The sequence below is a fragment of the Seriola dumerili genome, unplaced genomic scaffold (assembly GCF_002260705.1).
Source record: "Seriola dumerili isolate Sdu_G_001 unplaced genomic scaffold, Sdu_1.0 BDQW01000302.1, whole genome shotgun sequence".
NCBI classification, from domain to species: domain Eukaryota; kingdom Metazoa; phylum Chordata; class Actinopteri; order Carangiformes; family Carangidae; genus Seriola; species Seriola dumerili.
The window spans coordinates 853,323-875,839 of NW_019174557.1; the positions used below are offsets into that span (position 1 = coordinate 853,323).

General features: G+C 40.5%; 1 protein-coding gene across 1 annotated transcript in view; it reads right to left on the reverse strand.

The window, feature by feature from the left end:
* Positions 1-22,517, reverse strand: part of LOC111231538 (glutamate receptor ionotropic, NMDA 2B-like) — a 79,033-nt gene that overhangs the window by 46,239 nt on the left and 10,277 nt on the right. The window contains exon 2 of the mRNA XM_022758673.1: positions 1,506-1,649. Coding sequence (XP_022614394.1) covers positions 1,506-1,649 — 144 coding nt within the window. The remainder of the gene's footprint in view (positions 1-1,505; positions 1,650-22,517) is intronic.

A 22,517-nucleotide genomic window follows, 5' to 3' on the forward strand; every position in this document is an offset into this window, starting at 1 on the left:
TCTTTTCTCCCAAATCTTAAAGCTATATCCTCACACACACACACACGCAGATGAAACTATCATGGAGATATTGTCAATTTTATTTTTCATTGGGCACTTGTAATCCCAGATCACATCACCTCATGGCTATTAGATAAATACGTAGTGCAGCAAGAAGTGATTTTAGGGCTGTCTCTATGTTTAGATTTGTGGATCCCTGACTTTTATAGAGAATCGATTCAAAGGGAGTTACAGTATATAAGTTGAATAACAGGCAAAGCAAAGCATTTTCTGTTTACTATATGCTATTACAACACTCATTTTCTTTTATATTGAAAGAAGAAAAAGAAATCCTGGATTTTTTTTTTTTTATGTATGCTTGATTTTTTCTTTTGAGAGGACAGTAGGATGGAATGAGATTTATGATGCTGGTAATAACTCGCTGCACAAATGCAAACTGGTTTAAGCTGCTCTTGCTACTAAATTCATTGGGGCTTTGAATTGTTTGTTTTCAAAATATTTTCAAATATTTCACAGATATACAGTAGGGACGATAAACTATACAAGTTGATATGAGAGTCATACATTATATTCCTTCAACATAAAGCTCACTGTGTAAAGCACCTCAGAGGAGCATGGGCACTAGATATCCTCACTCACGACCTCCATCTATATGGTTAACGTGTTTTTTCTTTAAAACCAGATTGTTACTTTAACACCAAAGGAGAGACACTGCCATTGCTGCGATATTATTATTTGGAAGTATTAGCTTACTTTCAATAACTGTTTTATTCTTTTCAGATGTGTGTCTGATGTTCAAAGTTCTTCAGCATCTCATACCATCCGCTTTAAAGAGTCTGTTTTCAGCTCCGTAGATAAGGATGCTGAAGCTTCAGTGAGTGGCTGCATTCAAAAGGACATGTTCGGCCAATCTGCCTTTTCCATTAAAGCAATCAGAAAATGGAACTTGCTACCCACTTGTATCAGGCTCTGCCAAACCTTATCATTTTTAAAAGCTCGAAATAATGGCTTAAAACCAGACAATCATGTTCCCAGAAATAGCTGCTTTTGTTAGGATCATTTCATTAATTGTATATAGCCTTGCTACATAAACTGCAATAAATAAATAAATAAATAAATGAAGAAAACTAAAAAGAAACAACATGAAAACTACCAGAAGTGTCAGGGCCTCCTATAATGGGTCCCCAAAAGACAAAAGTAATGATACCTAATGTTCCTGGGACCCAAAGAAAAAGTGAATCTCTCATTTGTATTCATGGTTGAAAAAGTTTATGGCCATTAGCATTATAAGTAGTAAGTGTCCTGCTGCCTCTGGGGTCAGTTTTTATCAAAAGAATGCATTTATCTTTGCAGGTAATAGTCTAGCCTCAACTTATTGCCAAGTGGTATACCTCTGCGATAATGCAACAGATCAATGGTAATATACTGGTATGTACAGTGCATAAACTACATGTTTGTATTTATATTTTATATTTGTATTTTAGAGTGTTTGTTTGCTTATTTACCTTATTAACAAAGTCCTGGTAGCCAGGGTAGTATGTGGTGACGATGGAAAAGATGTACCAGTCATACTCCTCCATGATGTTCAACATGACGGAGGCCTGCTGCTCGATGGACGGACCAAACTGGAAAAACATGGAGTGGTCGTCCTGGAAACCAGAGACATGGAGCCGATCAGCAAACAAGGTCATGAGTCATGCAGCATGAGAGAGAACTGGAAGGTAGGGCACAGATGATGATGGAGTGTGTCCAGCTACTACAAGCCTCAGAAACAAATATAGTCCCGTTTGTAGCTCGGAGTGTATTCTCTGTTCATGCTTTGTAACTGTACAAAAGAATATGCATTAATATGACATTTTTTCAATTATATACTGTACATGTGATGTTTTGACTAGACCTTTACTCCCATGCAATGTCAAAAAGTTTTTTTCCCCCAATAGTTATGAATATTCAAAACCAGACAAGGTGACTCAGTCATTATCAAGGAGCCCTGACAAAGCTATTTTAGCACATTTAGTATGCTACAGACAGCCCAACAGGTAAGATGGCCACCTGGTTCAATGATATTTCATGCAGTCTCCGGAGACATTTCTGTCAAAACATTTTTCTTCAACGAGAGAGAAGGAAGAGACGAAGTCAGAAGCGCTCTTGGAGCTTCAGGAGCCTGATGGCTCGTGTCATGGATTGGTCAAGGGCGGGCCAAGCAACTCATCGGGACATAGAAGTCAAGATGGATTATTCACAAATGTTAGTGTCCAGAGGCGACATGCTAGAGGAGCTGTAATGAGAACAGCATCGTGTCTGGGGTCTTCTGTTTGTCCAGAGTGAAATATGGGCTACTGTTGAAAAGTGACTGAGATGACTGGAGGCGTTGGGTCAAGCTTAAACACTGGCCAATGTTTCATAGTCTATGTCGCTCAAGAAATGTTTGGATTAATGGAATAGTCCAACATTTTGGGAAATATGAAAAGAGTGAAATGGGAAGAACAGAACTGCAGGACGTGGTTAGCCTAGCATAGCATAAAGACTGGAAGGAGTGAGGAGTCTACAGCCATGCTAGCAACTCTGTGAGGGTGTACTTTGGCACAGCGGTTCTTTGAGTTGAATACTGTTTGCTAATTACCACTAAACGCAAAGTACAGCTGATGGGAATGTCATTAGTTTTGCAGGTATTTAGTCATAAACCAAAGTATTGGATTCAATTAGGTTGACCAGTTGAGGAAAAGAAAACTCAAGGGGTCACCAAAGTTATTAAATTCATTAAAAATAATTTCAAGTATGCTAAAGATGAAAGTGGATTGCTTATTTTTATTTGACGAGAATTTTGTCTTGAGAGTCATGAAGATTTTTGGGGCTGCAACTAGCACTTTTTGATCTGCTGATCATTCTGACTATTAATTGATTAATCACAACATAGCAAAAAATAATTTCCCTTAGACAAAGGTGATGTTCAACCAACAATGAAAAACTCAAAGATATTCATCTTACTACATCTTATTACATTTTTGCTTAACAAATGACTTAAATGATTAAACAATTATCAAACAGATACTGATTAACCAAATCTATTTTGGGGGGAGAAAACATTTTTGAGATACTATAGTAAAGGTCATTCTTCTAAAGAGCAGTACATGCTAAAATCAATAGAAATTTAATGTTCAGTTTTTCACAAATACACATCACTAGCATGGCTCGAAATACACTTAATAATGCTTTCAATGCTTACTTATTTAAACAGGGTATAACATAAAATATAAATAATTCTGCCCTGCAACATCTCAGCTCAGAGATCAGCTTAGAGATGATACGATCTGTGAGCAGGCACTGTGCCAGGACACAGCTGGTTTAGCGAGCTTTAACATGTTCTGACTCCAGCTCCATACTTCACACGTAGACGTGTGATCGATACCAAATCTTCTTGTCTCACTCTCACAATAAAAGTAAATATGTGAATTTCCCAAAAACGACACTACTCTTTTCAGTAACAGCCATTTCTGTTTTCTAATTTTTCAGTTTAGATAAAGAATGTGATCGAGGTGAAATCTAGGATCCTCCATACATCACAGTAGCACAGATTACATGATTTTTAATCAATTATCTTTAACTCACTTGTACTGAACTTAGAATTAAAACTTAAAACTTAACATTGAAAGTCAAAGTTCAAAAATTCACTCTTCAGTACTTGCTTAGATGTGCCCTCTGGAATAACTTACACTTGCATGCACTGATGTCCATGTGCCAGCATACATATATGTGAACTACTTGTATCCATCCACGTGTGCAATCAGTCATACATGTTAGTCATGCAGGAGGCTGAGCACTCCTCGGGTTAGGTGCGCTACCTCCACTCTACATCAAAGCCCATCTCCCACCCTACCTCCTTTTTTTTTTACCCACAGGGACAGAAATGATGTGTTACCTACTTTTCACTGTAATGAGGTTATAACATAGCAGTGTCAAGTGATGGCGGAGGGATTGGCAGCGGTGGAAATAAGGGGTGTGTGTGTGTGTGTGTGTGTGTGTGTGTAGGCTGGCGTATTACCTACACCAACAGTAAATACACTGCATTCGATTCAGGGAGTTAATGAAGGTACTCTCACACGACTGACAGCTAATGCACCATTCACCTCTAACCTCACCCTTCCATCACGACCCATCATTGTTTGAGCGTTTCAGCTTCAAAATGATGAGTTTTAGATGAATTGTAAAAATGAGTGCTACTGTACATATGATTTACCCTGACATTATTATTCCATCTGTGGATCCAGTTTATTTCCTCCAAACCGTTCCAGTATCCATACTGCCATCTGTTCACCACACTGAAACCCCCCTTCCTGTCTTAAAAAGGATAAGGCTGGTGATATTCTGAATTTTTCTTATTGTCAACAAAACCCCATGAAAAGATCAAAAACTTAATTCTACTAATAAATTTCATATAGCTTATCCGTCACAGACGTCAATTGTTCAAAAATGATTCAAAATGTATCAGTGACTCACACTGTTGCTCTGGGTGACAGGTTTCTTCATTACTAAGAACATGTGCACTGTAATTTATTTCAAATCAATCCCACATACACCGTCCTGCTGCCGTAAATATTCACTAGAGCTTCAAATGTATATTAATCCACAGCTGAAAATAGTCCCCAACACATGCCCTATTTTCTCCTGTTTGAGTAACGTTGAAAACTGCAGTGCCCAGGAGTTTTAGGAAATTACTGAAAATTAAATTACATATTAATGACGTATTTGCAACTTGGGTTTTGTGATGGATGCCACGGACAGGGTTGGTGCATGAGGAAGTATTGACGGGTGAACTAGTGCATTATTGGTTTCAGTAGGCTTATTTTCATGGGAATTGTTGTGTGTGAAAAATATGGTATCTCACCATACAGATACTGAGTTTTGGTTTTATTTGCCAAAGTTTTGAGATATTTCTAAGTTTCTGCCTCCACCTCACTGTAAAATGGAGGTGTATAGACTTTAGTTTGTGATGCTCTTGGCACTGAAAAGTTGCACTTAAAAAATTCAACTGCAACATCTCTTCTCAGAAACAATGTCTTGGTCACTGTGGGTAATTAATTGACTGTTAACACAATTCATTTATGTACTAGCAATCTGGAGGGAGTTTAAATTGCTGGTAGTTTTATAAGTATTCTTAGATTCAACAGGTTTAGATTTGACTACTTTTATGCCAGCAAACTAATGCACAGATAAAATGCTTCAGCATTTCTCCACCAGAATTTTAATCCTGGCTATGAGGAGAAAGCTTTGAAACAGCATTTAGACCTTCATGTATAATTGAACAGTTCACTCAATGAATGAAATATGAAAAATCCAAATAATTTAAAATATGGACACATTCTTTTTGCCTCCTAACTGTCTGAGGGAGGTTTCGGAAATCCTGGCTATGTCTGCAGAACGTGGTTTCAGTGAAAACTGTTCTGCTGTACAAATTATCCTGACTAATGAAGACATTGTTGCTGCTGAATTATTTAAATGTAATTTTTCAATGCTTTTCACCATAACTGATGCTCCACTTACCTCTAGGGGGATAGGTGTACAGAAATCTCACACACACATATCTCTAAAACTTGGCAAATAAAATCAAAACTATCTGCCTGGTCAGACACCATGAGAGGTGAATGGGCAAATATACCATATATTTAAATTGACCCATTAATGTGGTCTAAGACTTTCCTCAGCTCACTTTTACTTGTCATGCTACAGTATTGTGCAGATGCCACCTCTTACTCCACTGGATTTTTTTTTTCATTTCCTCTTACATCCTAACTAACACAGTATCCATTTCCCCTTCAACCTTAACTCCCTCCTTGTCTTGGTATCGCTCCCTCTCCTCGTCTTTCTTTCTAAAAGTGGGCTCAGAGCAGTGTAATCACTTGTCAGACCAAACCTGCCATTCAGAGGGATTGTGAGGGCACTACTTACTTCAATCTCTCCTTCTTAGATTGCGGCTAATCATCATCTCATTCTACTTTCTCTTTCATACCCTAATCATCCCTGTTTAATTTCTGTCCTTCATTCACTTGGCATTAGCGTCCTTTTTTTCCCCTCTTTCTCTTTTTCTGTTCTGACCCTCTCACCGTATCTTTTTCCTCTTTGTCCTCTGTTTCTACATAATGTCCTGCAGCTCCATTAGTTCATATCACAGAGGTGTAAAGTGCTCAGGGGGGCGGGGAGGTGGGGGGCTTGCAGTCTGTGTGTGTAACTACTGGAGCCTCCTCCCTGCCCGCTTGTTTACCTGCCTGTCGTTTCACATCACACACTTCTCTACCATGAGCCCAAGAAAGTGGTTTGTCACCTCATTTTCAAGCTCTGTTTTTGTGTCTCCTTTCTAAAAGTCACAATTTACAATCTGTGAGGTGGTTTAAATTTTGTAATTTGTGCTGTCAGATTGGGTTGGACACTGTTGAAATGAGTAGAGGGACTGCAGGCTGGACAGGCATGAACATGTCTCTCTGGTTGTTGTATAAAGGACCTTTTAACAAGACTCGGTCAAAACCCAGCATAAGCCTGGAACGCATATGGTCAATGTGTGAAATTGAGGACACAGTTGAAAACTGTTGTGGAATCACTGTAAACAACTGACATCATCACGTCGCCCTTTATCTGTTTGCTTCTCTCCTGCTCTCTGTGCTCACATATTTTAATGCAGCCAAATTCCCAATAAAGCTGCTCTCAATTACATGTTTTTCTGTTTCTGACAACGGATCAGCAGTCTGTCAACAACAGCTCTACGATGCTAAAATCCTTATTTTTTCTAACGCAACTTCATCTGACAAAAACACCAAACACATACGTTAAAGACAAAGGCTGTGCTGTGATTTTGGCGATATTTGCTTGTAAAATAATCGCTCAGAGAGAAAGTTAGAAGCAACAGAATATCTTTCTTATTTTGTTTCACACAGTGCACAGTCTCCATCTGGGATCCACAACAGTTTTCAACTAGTGTACTTCCTCAAAAGTGACCTGGGCCTTTATTTACCTCAACTCCAGACTTTTATTTGATGCAGGCTTGTAAGAGTTCTTTATTTATAATATGTAGAATTGATCGTAGCGCTTTTTTTGTACAAATCCCTGTTTTGAGTCTGTCCTGTTTGCCGTGTTAAAGCTACTGCATTACATGTTCATACAAACTCAACACTTTGTGTAACCATTTAAAATTAAAAACCTTCTAGTGTTTCAGTGGACAGAAGCCCTTTATTTCTTTACAGGGCTTTTATTGCTGTGATGACATGTTGCAGTAAGTGTAACGTCTCATTTCCAGTTGCATACGTTTCTTGAATATACTCTTACATACATATATATATATATATATATATATATATATATATATATATATATATATTACGACATACATGAAATCATGCTAAAAAAAACTGAGGCTAAAGCTGTATGTCCATTTCATTCCATTTGTTCTTGTGATGTAGGGCAGCGCTAGTTATTTCTCGAATTGCAAGTATGATAATGAAAAATGCAGGATCACACTGTTATTTCATTCTAACATAACCTTGTTTGGCTGCTTAGCTTAGGTGTTACCGACATGTTCGTATTTCCAAACTGTATGTTTTCCCTTTTAAGGTTACAAGAGAAAAACCTTTACGATGAGGAATAACAATGGGTTTGGTAAAACGTAACACTATCTTGGATCTCAGTTGGGGTTGGCTTTCAAAAGTAGCAGCTAATGTTATCCTTAACTCTAACAGCATCCAGATAACCTGTTACTCCACAAACTAATGTAGTTAGTTGATAAAGAATGATAAAGGATCACGCTGCCAAATATGATTCAATCTAATAGCATTTCATACAATGAAATATAAAATACAAATACTAAGAGTTACAAAATTGCATCAGCAGCCTGTATGATTGTGTATAATCACGGCAGACTGTGTATGGTTTAAGATCCCTCCATCACAACCCACTACCTACTTTGGGATATAATATTTTAGTATGTGTTTTTAGTCTGTTTTAAATGTTCAACGGGTTACCTGACTATGTGGTAAAGATGTGATTATGTTCGTTGTATGTCAAACAAATTTGATCAATAAAGCCTGTATATCTCCCACAGAACTGGTAGAGAAGTTTGTTGGGTATTCAGTAGCTTCTTTCTCTTTTTTTCTTTTTGCTTTTTGTTTCAATATGTTTATTATGCTCAGACGTAGAGTCCATGTAAATTCCACAAAAAGCTGTAATCTCATTTAAAAACATGCGGACTGATGTACTTTCAAATCTCTTATCTTCTGTGGCAGGTCATAACCAATGAATGTGTTATTGTCAGTTATAGTCTTTATTTCTTTATATAGCTATTCACACTTCCCCTCTTGCATCTTTCCACAGTTTCTTTTTCTCCTGAGTTACATCAAACGTTGCTTTGGTGTTTCAGCTGTAGGAGTCTCAAAACAGTCTAAGCGTAATGGCACTGAATCTGCAACAGTTAGTTGTGTGAATTAGCCCCCCTCCCAAAACAAAAGGCTGGTAGAGGAGTGAATCACTTCTGAAGCAGTATTCAACCTTTGTACAGATATGGCACCAGAGAACTAGCTTAGTAACACAAAGCTCCACGTCTCATTCCCGCTCCCCGAGGTGCTGCTGCCTAACATGCGAGTACAACCTCCAGTTAAGACGATGACTCCACACTCTGAGTGAACTCAGTGGAGACCCAGCAGATGACAGAAATACACAGTATGTTAATGCACACACTCATCTGTGTAAATACAACACAGAGTTTTCTATTTTTTTTTCACAGTTCCATCCCCACAGTGCTGACGTCCTTCCCTCTCAGTGTCACATATCTAAATGAAACATGTCTGCCAGTGAAGCGTCAGCAGCTGCTGTATGATTTAAACCCATTAGGACAGTGAGCACTGGGTGCGTTTGATTTCGCTCAGATTGTCACGGACACTTCCTTGGGTGCGTAGACGGCGCTGAGCCTGCCTCTGCGGCTGCAGCTGCTGCGTCAGTGTGCAGTAATGTACAGGAGCTGAGGCTGAGGGGAGCGAGCGAGCCTCAAGCAGGAGGGCTGAAAGGATTTGGCAACTCATCTCCATGTCATGCCAGTGAAAGCCTGTCTCCAATTAGATTTGCAGAGGCAGAGCGACATATTGGCCCACCGCTCAACAAGCCCTGGCGGGAGAGGACTGGAGGGTAGAGAGACGGAGCGGGAGAGGAACAAGGAGAGAGAGAGAGGGAGAGAGGCAGACAAAGAAGAAAGAGAGAGGGAGAGTGGGAGAGAGGGGGTGGCTGTTAAGGCTGAGAGAGATAGAGAGGAGCCTCGCTTGAGAAAACAGGCAAACCCTTAGAACTTCCAGAGACAGGGGCTCACAAACACACACACACACGCACGCACGCACGCACGCACGCACGCACACACACACACACACACACAAACACACTCTAACACACACAAGTGGCAGTGTACACATCGTTCCCTCTAACACTCAGCTTTTTCCACTTCATCACACTCGTCTTTCTCCACCTTTCATCTTCTTCCCTCTGTCTATCTCTCCTCCTCACAGTCTGAGCGCTGCCACTGCTGCTGTCAATCCTCCTCAGTTTGAGCCCAACATGCTTCATCATCATATTTCTAATCAAACACTCACACTGCCTTAATTAATCTCATATTCGGCTGTTTAATTATCAATGACCCTGTTTCCACGTCTCTTTCCCAGCTTCGTTCAGTGCACTTCATTTCATGTTCTGATTGGAACATTCTTGCTATTTTTGTCGAGGAAATGATTTCAGAAGCACCGAAATATGATTCACTCCACAGGGGCAAGTTGAGCGATGATGATGATGGCGCTGCTTGCTATACAGGACGCTCTTGTGGATGCAAGGCTGTTTTTGAGAACATGAAATACAGTGACCAATTACAAGGACAGAATAAAAAGAAAATATTTTAATTCCCGATCATTTTGGATTTTTCTTGGATAGTATTATATGTGATAAAGTGCTGCTGGTGTATGCAATAGATTATTCACTATCTCTATAGACCAGGATGATAGGAAGTTATTTGCTAATGTTTTGGTGTGGTGTGTAAATTAACTGATTAATTTAACCCAGCAGTAAACACATTTAGTCAACGGTTTGCCTCTTTTATCATAATTGAGGTTGATGTTCTTTGTTTTATCTTTTATTAGTGAGACCTGAATAACTGATACATCGGGGTCACGATAGAGACACAGCATATATACTGTATTTAGCTCCTTTTAGTTGTTAATTTCATCAAAATCTTTTGTTTCAGCAACAAAACTGCATTTTCCATGGTAGGGATGGAAACTGCCTGTCAGCATAACCTGAAATGACCTCAGCAAACAAACATTTACTTCCAAACCGTTTGGACACCTTTACGGAAGAACCAGAAGCCACTTGGCTGCAACCTCATGTGAGAAAACAGCACAATGGTCTAAACAAAGCCCAGAGGACACAACCTTCACCTCTGTGTAGGATTTAACAGAAACATTTCTATGACTGGCTGCGCACAGTCACACACACACACATACATAAAAACAAGCACACTTACTACATAAAAAAGAAAAGCAAATGTTTACGAAAAGTGCACATATGTATTTTATGATTTCGAATTTACAAATATGATCAAACACAGAACGCGCAACTCTCTCTCTCTCTCTCACACACACACACACACACACACACACACACACACACACACACACACACACACACACAAGCACACTAAAGGCTTCAAATATTGCCATATACCAGAGGGGAAAGATTGCAGAAATAGCTCTAGAGCTCCAGCAGAGTTCTCTGCGCTGAATCTAAACATGAACACTGGAAAGACATGCACAAATCATCACTGAAAAATTATTATTTCACATTATTTTCAGTGCGCTGCTTTGCCTTTTAAGGTACTATACACTCAACAAACTATGTAGGCTAAAAAATACCCGTAGAACATTTTAAGGAGCATCTTGTATTTAAATGTTTCTCTTTATGGAATCAGATTATTGTGGTTAAGTCTGAACTGCGTGAAGTGTGTTTTTTTTTTAAAACATATCTATTGATTGATTACTTTACTCAAAGTATAGCTATCACCTGGAAAGTGTGTTAAGACCTTTACATTTAAAGCACAGTACATGCAAAATAATTATACGTTTTCTCAGTAGTGACTGGAAGGCAGCTCTCTCTCTCTTCCTCCCCACACCTGGTGAGTAAAGCTCACAAATCAAATCATGCAAATTATGTCTTACAGTAGCTGCTTATAGAAGGCTCAACACATCAGCTCCCTGCAGAAAGCTGTTGCTGGTTAAAAACAGCATATTTCTGCTTAACAATGTTGCCTGCCGTCATCTTATTTGCATATTTGTTTATATGACTGGTATACTGCTGATACAAACGTATGCCTAATCAAGGTGGCAGACGAAACATGTTTGTTTCTTGCTCCGTTAGCTGCAAAGCCCAAGAAGGATGGAGTTGGTCTGTAGGTTCATCTGAAAGCTTTGTTGTCTTCACATTTCATATGAAAGTCAAGTTTTCCTCGACCAACACTTTGTGCATGAAAAGGTATCTTTAGAACTATTGACTGCATATACATATATTAAATGTACCGTAGATGTTCATTGTTTATCCACAGACTGAAGCACTTATCCCCACCACACCGAAGTTAAATATTGTTGTCTAGACAATGAACCATTTCCAGGTTTTTTTAACTCCGCATGGTCCATGTACTCTCCCTTAGGTCTACAATAAGCACAAAATGCCAGCTTTGCACAAATTATATTGTGCAAAGATATTTCAAATATATTCAAATCTAGGAAGATTGGCTGAAATTGGCAGAGCACACTGATGTTCCCAAGATGATAAATGACTTTAATTTGAATCTCTCAGGTTGTACATCACAACCAGCACTCCATTACCATTATACTGCGGTGTAGTAAATACTGCAGCTCAGTATCAGAACGAGTTTACAGTAGTTTTCGGACATTAAGCTGCGACCAGTCACAGTATCTATTACACACAATCTGAGAGCTAGCAGCTAAGCCACATGCTTAAATGCTGTCTAGATGTCAAGATGAGTCAACTTTATACTGATTTATCGAGTAGATATGACACTCAGTAACAATGACATCATCTACAAACTCATACCAAGTAGGGAGAAGTAGGCTCAGTCACTGGCTGAGGAAATGAACAAGGCAGAGTGCCACGTGGCTTGTACTTGGCGGGGACTGTTAGCCTACTGACAGACTCAGAGGAGGCGGCTCCATTCACTCGTCACTCAGGGAATAGAAGTCCCTTGTGCTGCACTATATTTAAAGGTTTTACGTTCTTACTTCAAACTTCACATTGTCGCTTAAAAAGTCATTTATTGAATTACTCCCGTACTGCACTTTTGTTTATTCAGACAGCTGCAAAGACATATAACAAACATTGCCGGAGGGATTTAGTCCCACGCTAAGTGGAGCTCACTCCAGTAAACAAAACCATCCAAGTATGCCAAGGCATCAAAGAATTTTAATGACTTGTGATTAATACCAGTTTCCTTTTTTTTCCCAATGTGATCTTTTCCTCTTACTGTAAGCCAAATGTGATAAAGCCACAGCCAGCACTCAACCATCAGAACCCATTAAAAGCACTAGAGAGTTTCTATTATCTTCTCTCAAAGACTCCAACATGTCTTCAATTCTGCACCACTAGCTACTGAAACGTAATCATCAGCTGAATGTCTAATTAGAACAAATCTCTTTGTCTCACAAACACACACACACACCCACAGGCATGCATTGCCCAGCAAACCCCCCCCCCACACACACACACACACGTGCACACACACACGTAAAGACTCCTCTGAAAGCACACGAAACTAGTGTTTGCCTCAAGCTCTCTCCACCACTCCGTTGCTATCGCCACTGTGCGCACCACGAGGAAGATAAAATTAATTGTCTGATTCAATCTCCCACTGTTACATCTGACGCTCCGACAGCACTCACATCATGTCAGTCAAGCCCAAAGCCTCGTCCTAACACAGAGTGGCAGAGATGATGACGGAGAACAACAGATGAAATCAAGTCCGCAGAGCAACTGGTAACAGATGTGAAACAGCAATGACAACTAATGAAAAGAGCTGCACAACAACAACAAAAAAAGATCCTTGTGTTTTAAAAGTCACACAAAAGGAAACTTGTCAGAAACAGCGAGCACTGTGCGACAGTGAAGGGAGGAGGGAAATAGGGAGGGAGTCAATTTAGCATCACCTTTGGCCCTACTATTTAATGGGAAGCGCCTTCACGAGGAGTTGATTAAGCTCATTAGCACAGCAGAGAACGCAATTAATTAATCACTGACACATGGGAGCTCTGCATGCTGATTGGGCCAGATTCCACCAATCCAAACGAGCCGGAGACCCAATTAGACCTGACCTCGGCTGCCACATGACCTGGCTAACCAGCTGGTGTGCTAGCATCTGCATGTGTGTTTGTGTATCTGTGTGTGCGTGTGACTGACAGAGACAGAGAGAGAGAGAGAGACAGAGAGAGAGAGGAAAAGGCAATGGGAGAAACAGGAAAAGGGAGAAACAGGAATAGCAAAGCCTAGATACAGACAATTAGACTGAATATTGATAAAAAATAATTTTGCTCTCACATGATTCCTTTAAGTACACAGATGACACTTGGTTCTGTTACGTTCATCTGTTTTTTTTACCCTCATACGCTTTTTATGAGGGTAGAAGCAGCAGTGGCTGATGTGTTTTGACAGTCCTTAGCTCCAGAAAATGTGAATCCTACATTTCCCACAATGCAACAAGTAGCATTGTTTCATTTGACTCTCCATGCCTGGTAAATGTCTTTCCATGCTATACCTGGGTATAGCTGGGCCCCGGTGTCGTGTCTACTCGTTAAGTGTTATGGCTTACAGGTACACATGGTGGAACAGAGCCATCGTTAATGTAATCAGATGCACCTGTGCTTTTCCTGCAATGACGAGCCAAAATGTCTGGATGTGAGATACATATTCTCTGCTCTGCTGTCGCTGCACTGACGCGTTGAAGGTGAGGTCTTCACAGTGACCCAGTAAGACCCAGTGAGAGACACACACACACACACACACACACACACACACACACACACACACACACACACACACACACACACACACACACACACACACACACAGCCAACAAGACTTTCATTCAGTCATAGTCTCTTTTGCCTCTTTCCAACACTAAAAGCATGTCCACAGAGAAAACATGGTGACATATAAAAACACATGTTGTTAACAAGACTAACTGAACGTGGCAGACCATACTAAACGTCCCAAAGTGTTTATACATTTCTCCAAAATTGAATACCGTCAATTCTCAACTAGCAGTCAGGGCCTTCATTTACCTCAGTGACAGACAGAACCAGGCCCAGAGGTCTGTCCTCTCTTAGTGCCCTTCTAGTTTGAATACTGGCTTTCCTCTAACAATTAACAGTATATGTGGAAGTGGGCTCACAAACTTGATAAGGACAAGAGCTCCACCGCAGCCCTCTGCCAGTGTTAAAGCGTATTATGTGACTTTAGGCTCTACAGCTTCTGAAGCTGCAGCAGCAGTTTTACTTTTTACCAGGAAAGGGAGGGAGGCTTTTTATGTCAAGCATTTCTGCAATAAGTGTTGAGTTTCATTGACTTAGCGAATAGCTTAGCGTCAAAGGAAAAAAATAAATTAATAAGGAAAGAGTAGTGGAAATAATTTGTGAATGAAAACAGTAATTATATTTATTTTCTATAGCATATACAACAGGAAGTATTCTTGCTAAAATATGATGTGTACTCAGAAAAACAAGAAATTATGAATAACAGTGTCTATTATAAGCTTAAATAAGGTCTAAGTATCTACACAGAGGTAAATAAATATCCTGTGAATTAACTGTATATATAATAAGAAATTTGTGCTGTAACCAAAAAAAACTAAAATAAACAAACAAAAAAAAAATCAAGATTATGTATCAGTTAAAGGACTATAAGTGAACTAATGACACAAGCTTTGCACTTTATACTGCAGTGCATTACACATGCACTCCATGTTCCTTAGCTGATCTACAGCTGTAAGAGCTTTATGTGAGCCTTTAACCGTGTCAGAACGCATGTTTGCCCTCTTACTTGGCTCTGACTCTCCCTCCCTCCTTCTCCCGTCTATCTTCCCTACATCCATACTCTCTGCCTTTTCATTTCTGCTTCCCTCTCTAACAAGCACACAGGGTGAGAAGTGCAGGCTGGAGTCAAGTGCAGCGTGCAATGAGAGACATGCAGTTCAAAACCTTGTCATGCCGCACTTCTCTTCAGCATGTCTTGACTCCGTTTCCCTTTCTGTGTCTCCTCACCCCCTCCACTTTTCTTGAAGCACTACCCCTCATCCCTCTTCGACTCTGAGACATTCATCAGCACCTGGGGAATGAGGGTGATTTTCTCCACATTCCTCATTTGTACACTCAGTCCAATAACTCCATTCTCCTTTGTCTCTAAATGGGTTTCTCTCAATCTGTTGCACTTTTTCTCCCCTCATTTTGGGAAACTCTCTATCTCTGCATACATGTTTCTCCATCTCTCTTCCCTTTATCACGCATGCTGTTAAATCAGATATCAGGATAAGTGTGGCAGCATGGTTACACAGATACCAGAAGCACAAGAGAGAGCAAAAATCAATCACTTCTCCCCTTTCCCTTTCATCAGCTATCTCTCTCTCCCTCTCTGTCTTTGTAGCCCTCCCTTCCTCCTTCAATCTTCCCGCTCTTCTGTTCGCAGCATCCTCCGCGTCATCATTATCTTTTGAATGTCACTCAACATTTCCTTCCTATTTCAATATGTTGCCTTTGATTAAAAACCAAGTCCCCTCACCCTCCAAAAAAGATGCCCTTCCTCTCCCAGTATTTTTTTTTTTCTTTCTTGGAGAGCACAGATGCCAACCCATCATTCCTCCATTTCCTCGATTTGTGCTGCACGTCTCCTTCAACAGCACAAGACTTTTTGACTGACAGCAGCTGGCCTGTCAAAGACGGGGAAGTCAGGGAAGAAGAGGACTAGGGAGGGAAAAGGGAAGGAGAGATGCGCGGAGCAGGGAGGAGTGAGGGATGGAGAAAGACATTTCTAATTCAAAGAGACATGCAGTGTTTCCGTGGCAACTCGGTTTCCATAGAAACGGCCTTGCTAAAGATGCCATTAGTGTGAAAAAAATATCTACTTACACTCTACTGCACTGTATGCACACAAATATAGGAACATATCCGTTCTTACGCATTAAGTCTGCATATGTAAGAGAAGACACACATGAGCGCATTCCTGCACACTGGTTTATTCACTGACACACCTGAGGTCAGTTTTAATAGCTCAATTACAGGCCACTTATGTTGGTAGCTCAATTATAGGTTTGGGCCTTTGGGGAAAAGAAGTGACGAATTGTCTTGCTAATATTATTGGCTATACTTGTAGCTTTAGTGCATTAGCGAATTTTGTTGTGACTTCACTCTTCAAATTACTTCCATCAGATTAGGCTGCAGGGGCCAAATTTTCCATATATTGTCTCATTGACCGTGACAGTCTTCAGGCTGGGACCACCCACTCATCGACACACACATACTATATATAACTAGCACAAGTTAAGCCAGGCTGACAGAAGTGGACTGTGTATTAAGTCCTACTTGCTGTATGTACTGGGGTGGGGGTGGGGGTTGGGGGAGGTTGGGGGTCATGCCTGTAATGAACTGCATGTGCAAGTCATGTGTAGATGTCCCCTCTAACATCTCCGCTGTTTTGTAGTGGATGGCTGATGATTCAACATAATGAGGTCTCATCACATCAACAGAGACTGAGCTATGTCACTGCTTCATCAGAACAAAACGTCTCTGAACATCATGCCACCACACCCTCCCCTAAGGGACAATAAATACTATGTATGCAGGGCCGCGAGCTAGAAAAATGCCTGTTACAATTTCTCACAGTCCAAGGTAATGCCTTCAGATGTTTGCTTTTGTCCAACCAATGGTTCAACACCCAAAGACATTCACTTTACTATCATGTAAGGCAAGGAAAAGCATCCAATGCTGAACAAAAGCTAGAACCATTTTACTAAAATAATTATTCAATTATCGAAAGAGTTGCCGACCAATTTTCTTTTTACTGATTAATGGACTAACCCTTGCAGCTTTAATACTACACATCATATATTAGAAAAGACAGTGAGCCCCACCTCGCTGGCAGCATAGTTCATGTCCTTTACCAGATTCAATATTCACACAACCTTGACAAACTATACATAGTATGAAAGCTCAAAGTCTCCTGATTCTACCTGTGCAAAGCATTTTATAATCCCCATATCACTGAAACGGCTCTCGACACAGAATTGGTTCAGACCTGTGGCTATAGCTCAAAGTGCAAGGTGTTTTCCTGTCACACTACAGGCTTTATATCCCATTTTTCAAAAAAAACAAAAAACAAAACAAAACAAAAAACAACAACAAAAATAAATTAAAAATAAAAACGACAAGGCAAAAACCCCACATTTCTCTTACACTCATTCTGACATTTTTTAGTTGTAAAATTCAACAAATAAAAGCAGTAAATCCTTGCCAGAAGATGAAACTAGAGAGTGTTTGCTATTTTTGCTTAAAGATGACTGAAACGATTAATTAATATCAAAACAGTTGCCAATTAATTTTGTGTTTAGTGACTCATCGATTAATTGATCAGTTGTTGCAGCTCTAAAAGTAAAAATGTCGATTTAAAACGTATTATTTCTGTAAGTCGACTTCCACCAACCTGTAACAAGTGTTAATCCCATCAACACACCTGTTCCTCCAACTGTGGGGAACATCAGTCAATGAGCACAACAACCAGACGTATTTGAATCCCTGAACAACTTAATGATGTGGGATTTGACTTTTCTGTACATCTGTCTACTGGCTCTCCCGGGGTTTAGGACAACTGGCTTCCATTTAAGGTTTGGCTTTTTAAATGATTAAATGCTGTGAATTTGAGAGACTTTAGAGATGTGAAACCCAAGAGTCTTCTTTGTGTGCGACTATAGCAGGTGACACAGCTTCTGTATCAGTGGTCAACACATTTAGGTTTCTAATCTCCCTGTGATACTCATCACCCCCTGTGCTATTCAAATATGCAGAAGACATGAGCTTCCTGCTTTTGAATTTCCCAACCAGCTGCGCAGATCTACTTCCTATTTACTTGATGTAGAGGAGACCTGGCTTTGTTAAGCTACTGCATAACTCTGTACTGTGTGTAGGAGCAGAGGAAATAGATTTATCACCTGCTGTATAATTGCTAACATAATGCAATAATGCATTATTTTCAGGTATTGTGTTGACTCAGTCATTGGTGGAGGATGAATCACATTCATTTTGTTCCCCCTTTACTCTTGCATTTTTCTCTCAGCATGTCCAAAATACAAAAAATGTTGAATGACATTTCATTTTTCTCAACTTATACACAACACAGTGGCTTTGAAGGGTGAGAATGTAAGCTTCGAGCCGGTGTTTGCCGGAGAGCGTTGGCTTACTTTGATGCAGAACAGAGGGGAAAAAAAAAGGGAAAGAGAGGGAGATTACAGGGAAGAGCCTAGAGAGTGAGAGAGAGAGAGAGAGAGAGAGAGAGAGAGAGAGAGAGAGAGATGTGGTATAACGATAGAGAGGAAGAGAGTGAAACAGAAAGAAGAGAGACGGTGAGGAATCCACAGAAACGCTAGGAAAAAGAGAGAAAAATTAGGGAAGGAATGCCAGGAAGAGCAAAAAAGAGGACCCCTATCTAAAGCTGAACATTTCGGAGTCTGACGCTCCCCACCGCTGTGTGTTGAATAAACAGGGCTGTGTGTGTTAGCACTCTGCAGGGGCTAACAGCTGCAGTGTCACATCACCTCTTGCCTTCGCCCTGTTATAATCAGCCTCAGTGAATGTGCAACCCTACAACAAGCTAACCTGACAACTCTTTCTAAAGGTGGAAGATTTCCTCTTCATAAGGTTCAAACGTGCTCAAATAAAACTTTGTATTAACATAGCTCTGCAGTAGCTGACACTTCCTGTACTGTATTTCAGGATTTCTGTGCGCTTGCATTTCAAATCCCTTGTACTAAATATAGAAAGTAGCCCCCAGGGTTGAGAGGCACTGATATTTTGTACATGGGGTATTATGTGGTAGAGTCATTTTATAACGCCATCATTGTCGCTGTTGAGCTGTCTCAGCGAGAGTTTGGAGACTCAGTTCTCTGCAGAGTGACAGCTTGACGGCTCAGCAGCTGTGTAACAACGATGTCCAGACGAATGCGAGAAGTTACCTGAAACAAGCTGCACACACTGTGAGAGGAATTAAGCAAGGCAAGACGTCAACAGTACACTCACGGTCGACGGATGTAGTTGTAAACCACAGCAGGAGGCCTGAGTGCTGCGTAGTGTGAGTGTTAAGAACCGGGCCAAGGCTCATTAGAGAGGAGAGTGAGTGAACGAGTGCCAGTGAAGGTGCCACTCACAGGGCGTCACTCTCGCCATAGATAAAGACCACTGAGCCCGATGCGTCAGTCTCTGCTTTTGGAGAGACTCGCCAGCTGTCCCCAACAGATATTACTTCATGCTCGCCATCGCTAACACACACAGGCCGTGGCATACAAGCAACACATGGGGCTGAGACAACACGCAGACACGTGCAGCACACATGTTCACAGACACACACTTATGTTTCCATTCAAATGTTTTTTCACAAATTTATAAAAACATTTTGGCAAAATAAAATGCGAATCAGTGATTGTTTCCATCATCTCTACCTTTATGCCAAATATGTTCAAGACGAACCAGAATTACACAATTATGCAGTTGGAGCTCAGGTGGTTGAGCGCTTTGGCCATTAATAGTAGAGTTGGTGATTTCGATCCCAGACTCCACCTGTCTGAGTGTCCCCGAGTAACACTGGACCCAAAATTGCTCCTGAAAAAAAAAAAAAAAAAAAGGAGCTTTGGTCTGCCAAATAAATTCAATTTAACATCTGGCTTTTCATTTCTGCTTTCAACCTAAGATGTGTCTTTTTTAATGAATCAATTTTTCATTTTCTAATCCACATGTATCCTGTGGTTTATCAGGTGGGTAACATGCAACAAGTGCCCGCTCAGTGTCTCAACATTTATATGCTTTATCTTTTGGGCTTTCTGCGCTAAAACAGTCGCTGTGTACGTAGACAAGGTGCTGAGTGGCTGTATGACTTGAATGCTTTGTCAATGCAGAAGCAGGTAGCACAACATCAAGGGGTATTTGAAAAATATGCCAACTTGTCCAAATCATACAAAACTAAAAACTTTTTTTTATTATTTAGTTTTTTTTTTTTTATACTTAAGAACAAAACTTCACTCCTGCACCAAAATATCTCTTCCCCCTGCCTCCTCTGTTGCTCCTCTTTCTCTCTTTCCCTATCTCAGTTCCAACAAATTGAGGCTCGCTGATGAATGTAAATGACTGCGCTCCCCTGCTCCATGCAATTAGACCAAACTCAACCTTTTCTGCCTTTTTGGGATTAAATACCCACAAGTCAGCCAGCTCTCTCCATATTTAAGAGCCCTTCCGCAGCCTGATGCAAAACCATGAAAACCACCACATTATGTGACAATTTGTTTCTCCACCGGCTCTTATCTTTCTATCTTTTATCTCTCACTGACTATTTTTTTCTCTCTCTGTATTCCCTAAACATAAAAAACGTTGCATGATGAAGCAAAGTTTCATGAACGGTGGCACCGGAGTTTCCTCTAATATGTGCCTCTTCAGAAAAAATGATCTTAACATAGTGACAGTTTGTTTCAAGTTTGAACCCCTAATGACACTGAATGGTGAAAATTATAGACGGGTCATCCGGAACTTTTTGGGCCAAGAGATGAGCACTGCCTTGAGGATGGGGCTTTGGGAGCTGTGAAAAATTTAATTTGCATGAATTGTGTGCTATGGAGGGGAAAATTATAGAGGAAAATACTCTCACCGATACTGGTACAGTATGTGTCCTGTACTACATGATGCACTACCTGGTTATCAATCTAGGCTATGGCTCTCTTTACTGGACTGCTGTTTTAAAATTTTGCACATACAGCAGACTTCACTGAATAGTTGTTACATGACTTGATGCCATAACTGAGACATCTGCCAGCATTATTACGTTCAGTCCCACTAGCAACCACTCGATGTTCTGATTTTAAATCAACACAGACAGCTGCTGTGATTGGCACATAAACAGAACAATACACAACACAGCAGTTCATCACTCAATCTGATCAATGCTTGTTTTCAAAAGGTCGCAGGGACAGGTTTGTCATTCTGCACTCCCAGCAAGTCCTCTGAACTAAACAAAATATGTTGTTTGTCATTGCTTTCCAAAACAACCCGTCTGAGTATCGGGAGTATCCCTATTTGTGTGTTCCTTCCAAAGCAACTGACCATTTGAAAAATTTCCACTGATTTGCCACTGCTACGGTTAAAGCTGCTATGAACAATATTTTTATATTACCAATGTGTAAAATTACGATGTATAATGTTAAAGACTTTGCTTGTAGTGCCACACCAGAATTATTGTGAGACTCTGCGGTTCCACTCAAGAGTGTCTTTCAGCTCATCGTTTTGGTCTCTCATCAACTTCCCAGCTGCAGCAGACAGCTCTCATAAACCCAGTGCACACTACCTGCCCTGCAGACAGACAAACTCAGCAACTAGTCGGTGAACATGGTGCAGCATTTAGCAGCTAAAGAGACGGATATTTCCCTCAGGAGTTGGTGGAGAGGTGAAAGAAAGTGAATATTGGACTTAACGTTTGTCAGGTGGGCAGACACACAACTCCAAATGAATGCTAATGTTGTGCTATGTTTTTTGGATGTGTAAATAAGCAACTGTTTGGCAACACATTCAGGAGAAATACAGAACAGTGGTAAGAAAAAGAATGTGAACAAACACAGTACGCTCAAGATAATATCAGACAAGCAATTATAATAATTTGCGTCTTTACTGAACACAGTCATTAAACATTCACAGTGCTGGTGGAAAAAGTAAATGAATCCTAGGATTTAATAAATGGTTGAACCTCCTTTGGCAACAATAACCTCAGATAAGCACTTTCAGTAGCTCCTGATCAGACCTGCACGATGTTCAAGAGACACTTTGGACTATTCTTCCTTATAGAGCTGCTTTAGCTCAGCCATATTCTACAGACGTCTCAGCTGGTGGACAGCCACCCTGACATTATCCTGTAAGAGACCATGACAAACTTAAGGAGTCATTGTCCCCTCGATGACATCCAACAAACATCCAGGCCCAGAGACAGCAAAGCCCCAAACCTTGAAGCTTCTTCCACCCCACTTCACCTTTGGAATGATGTTTTCATGTTGGCTTACACCATGAACAGTGCGGCATGTTCTTGCCAGACAACCTTAGTCCATAAAACATTTGTCCACTAGTGTTGTACAGTGTCATGGTACTCTTTGGCAAACATTCGCCATGTATGTGATGTTTTTTTTGGAGAGAAGCAACTTCCTCTGT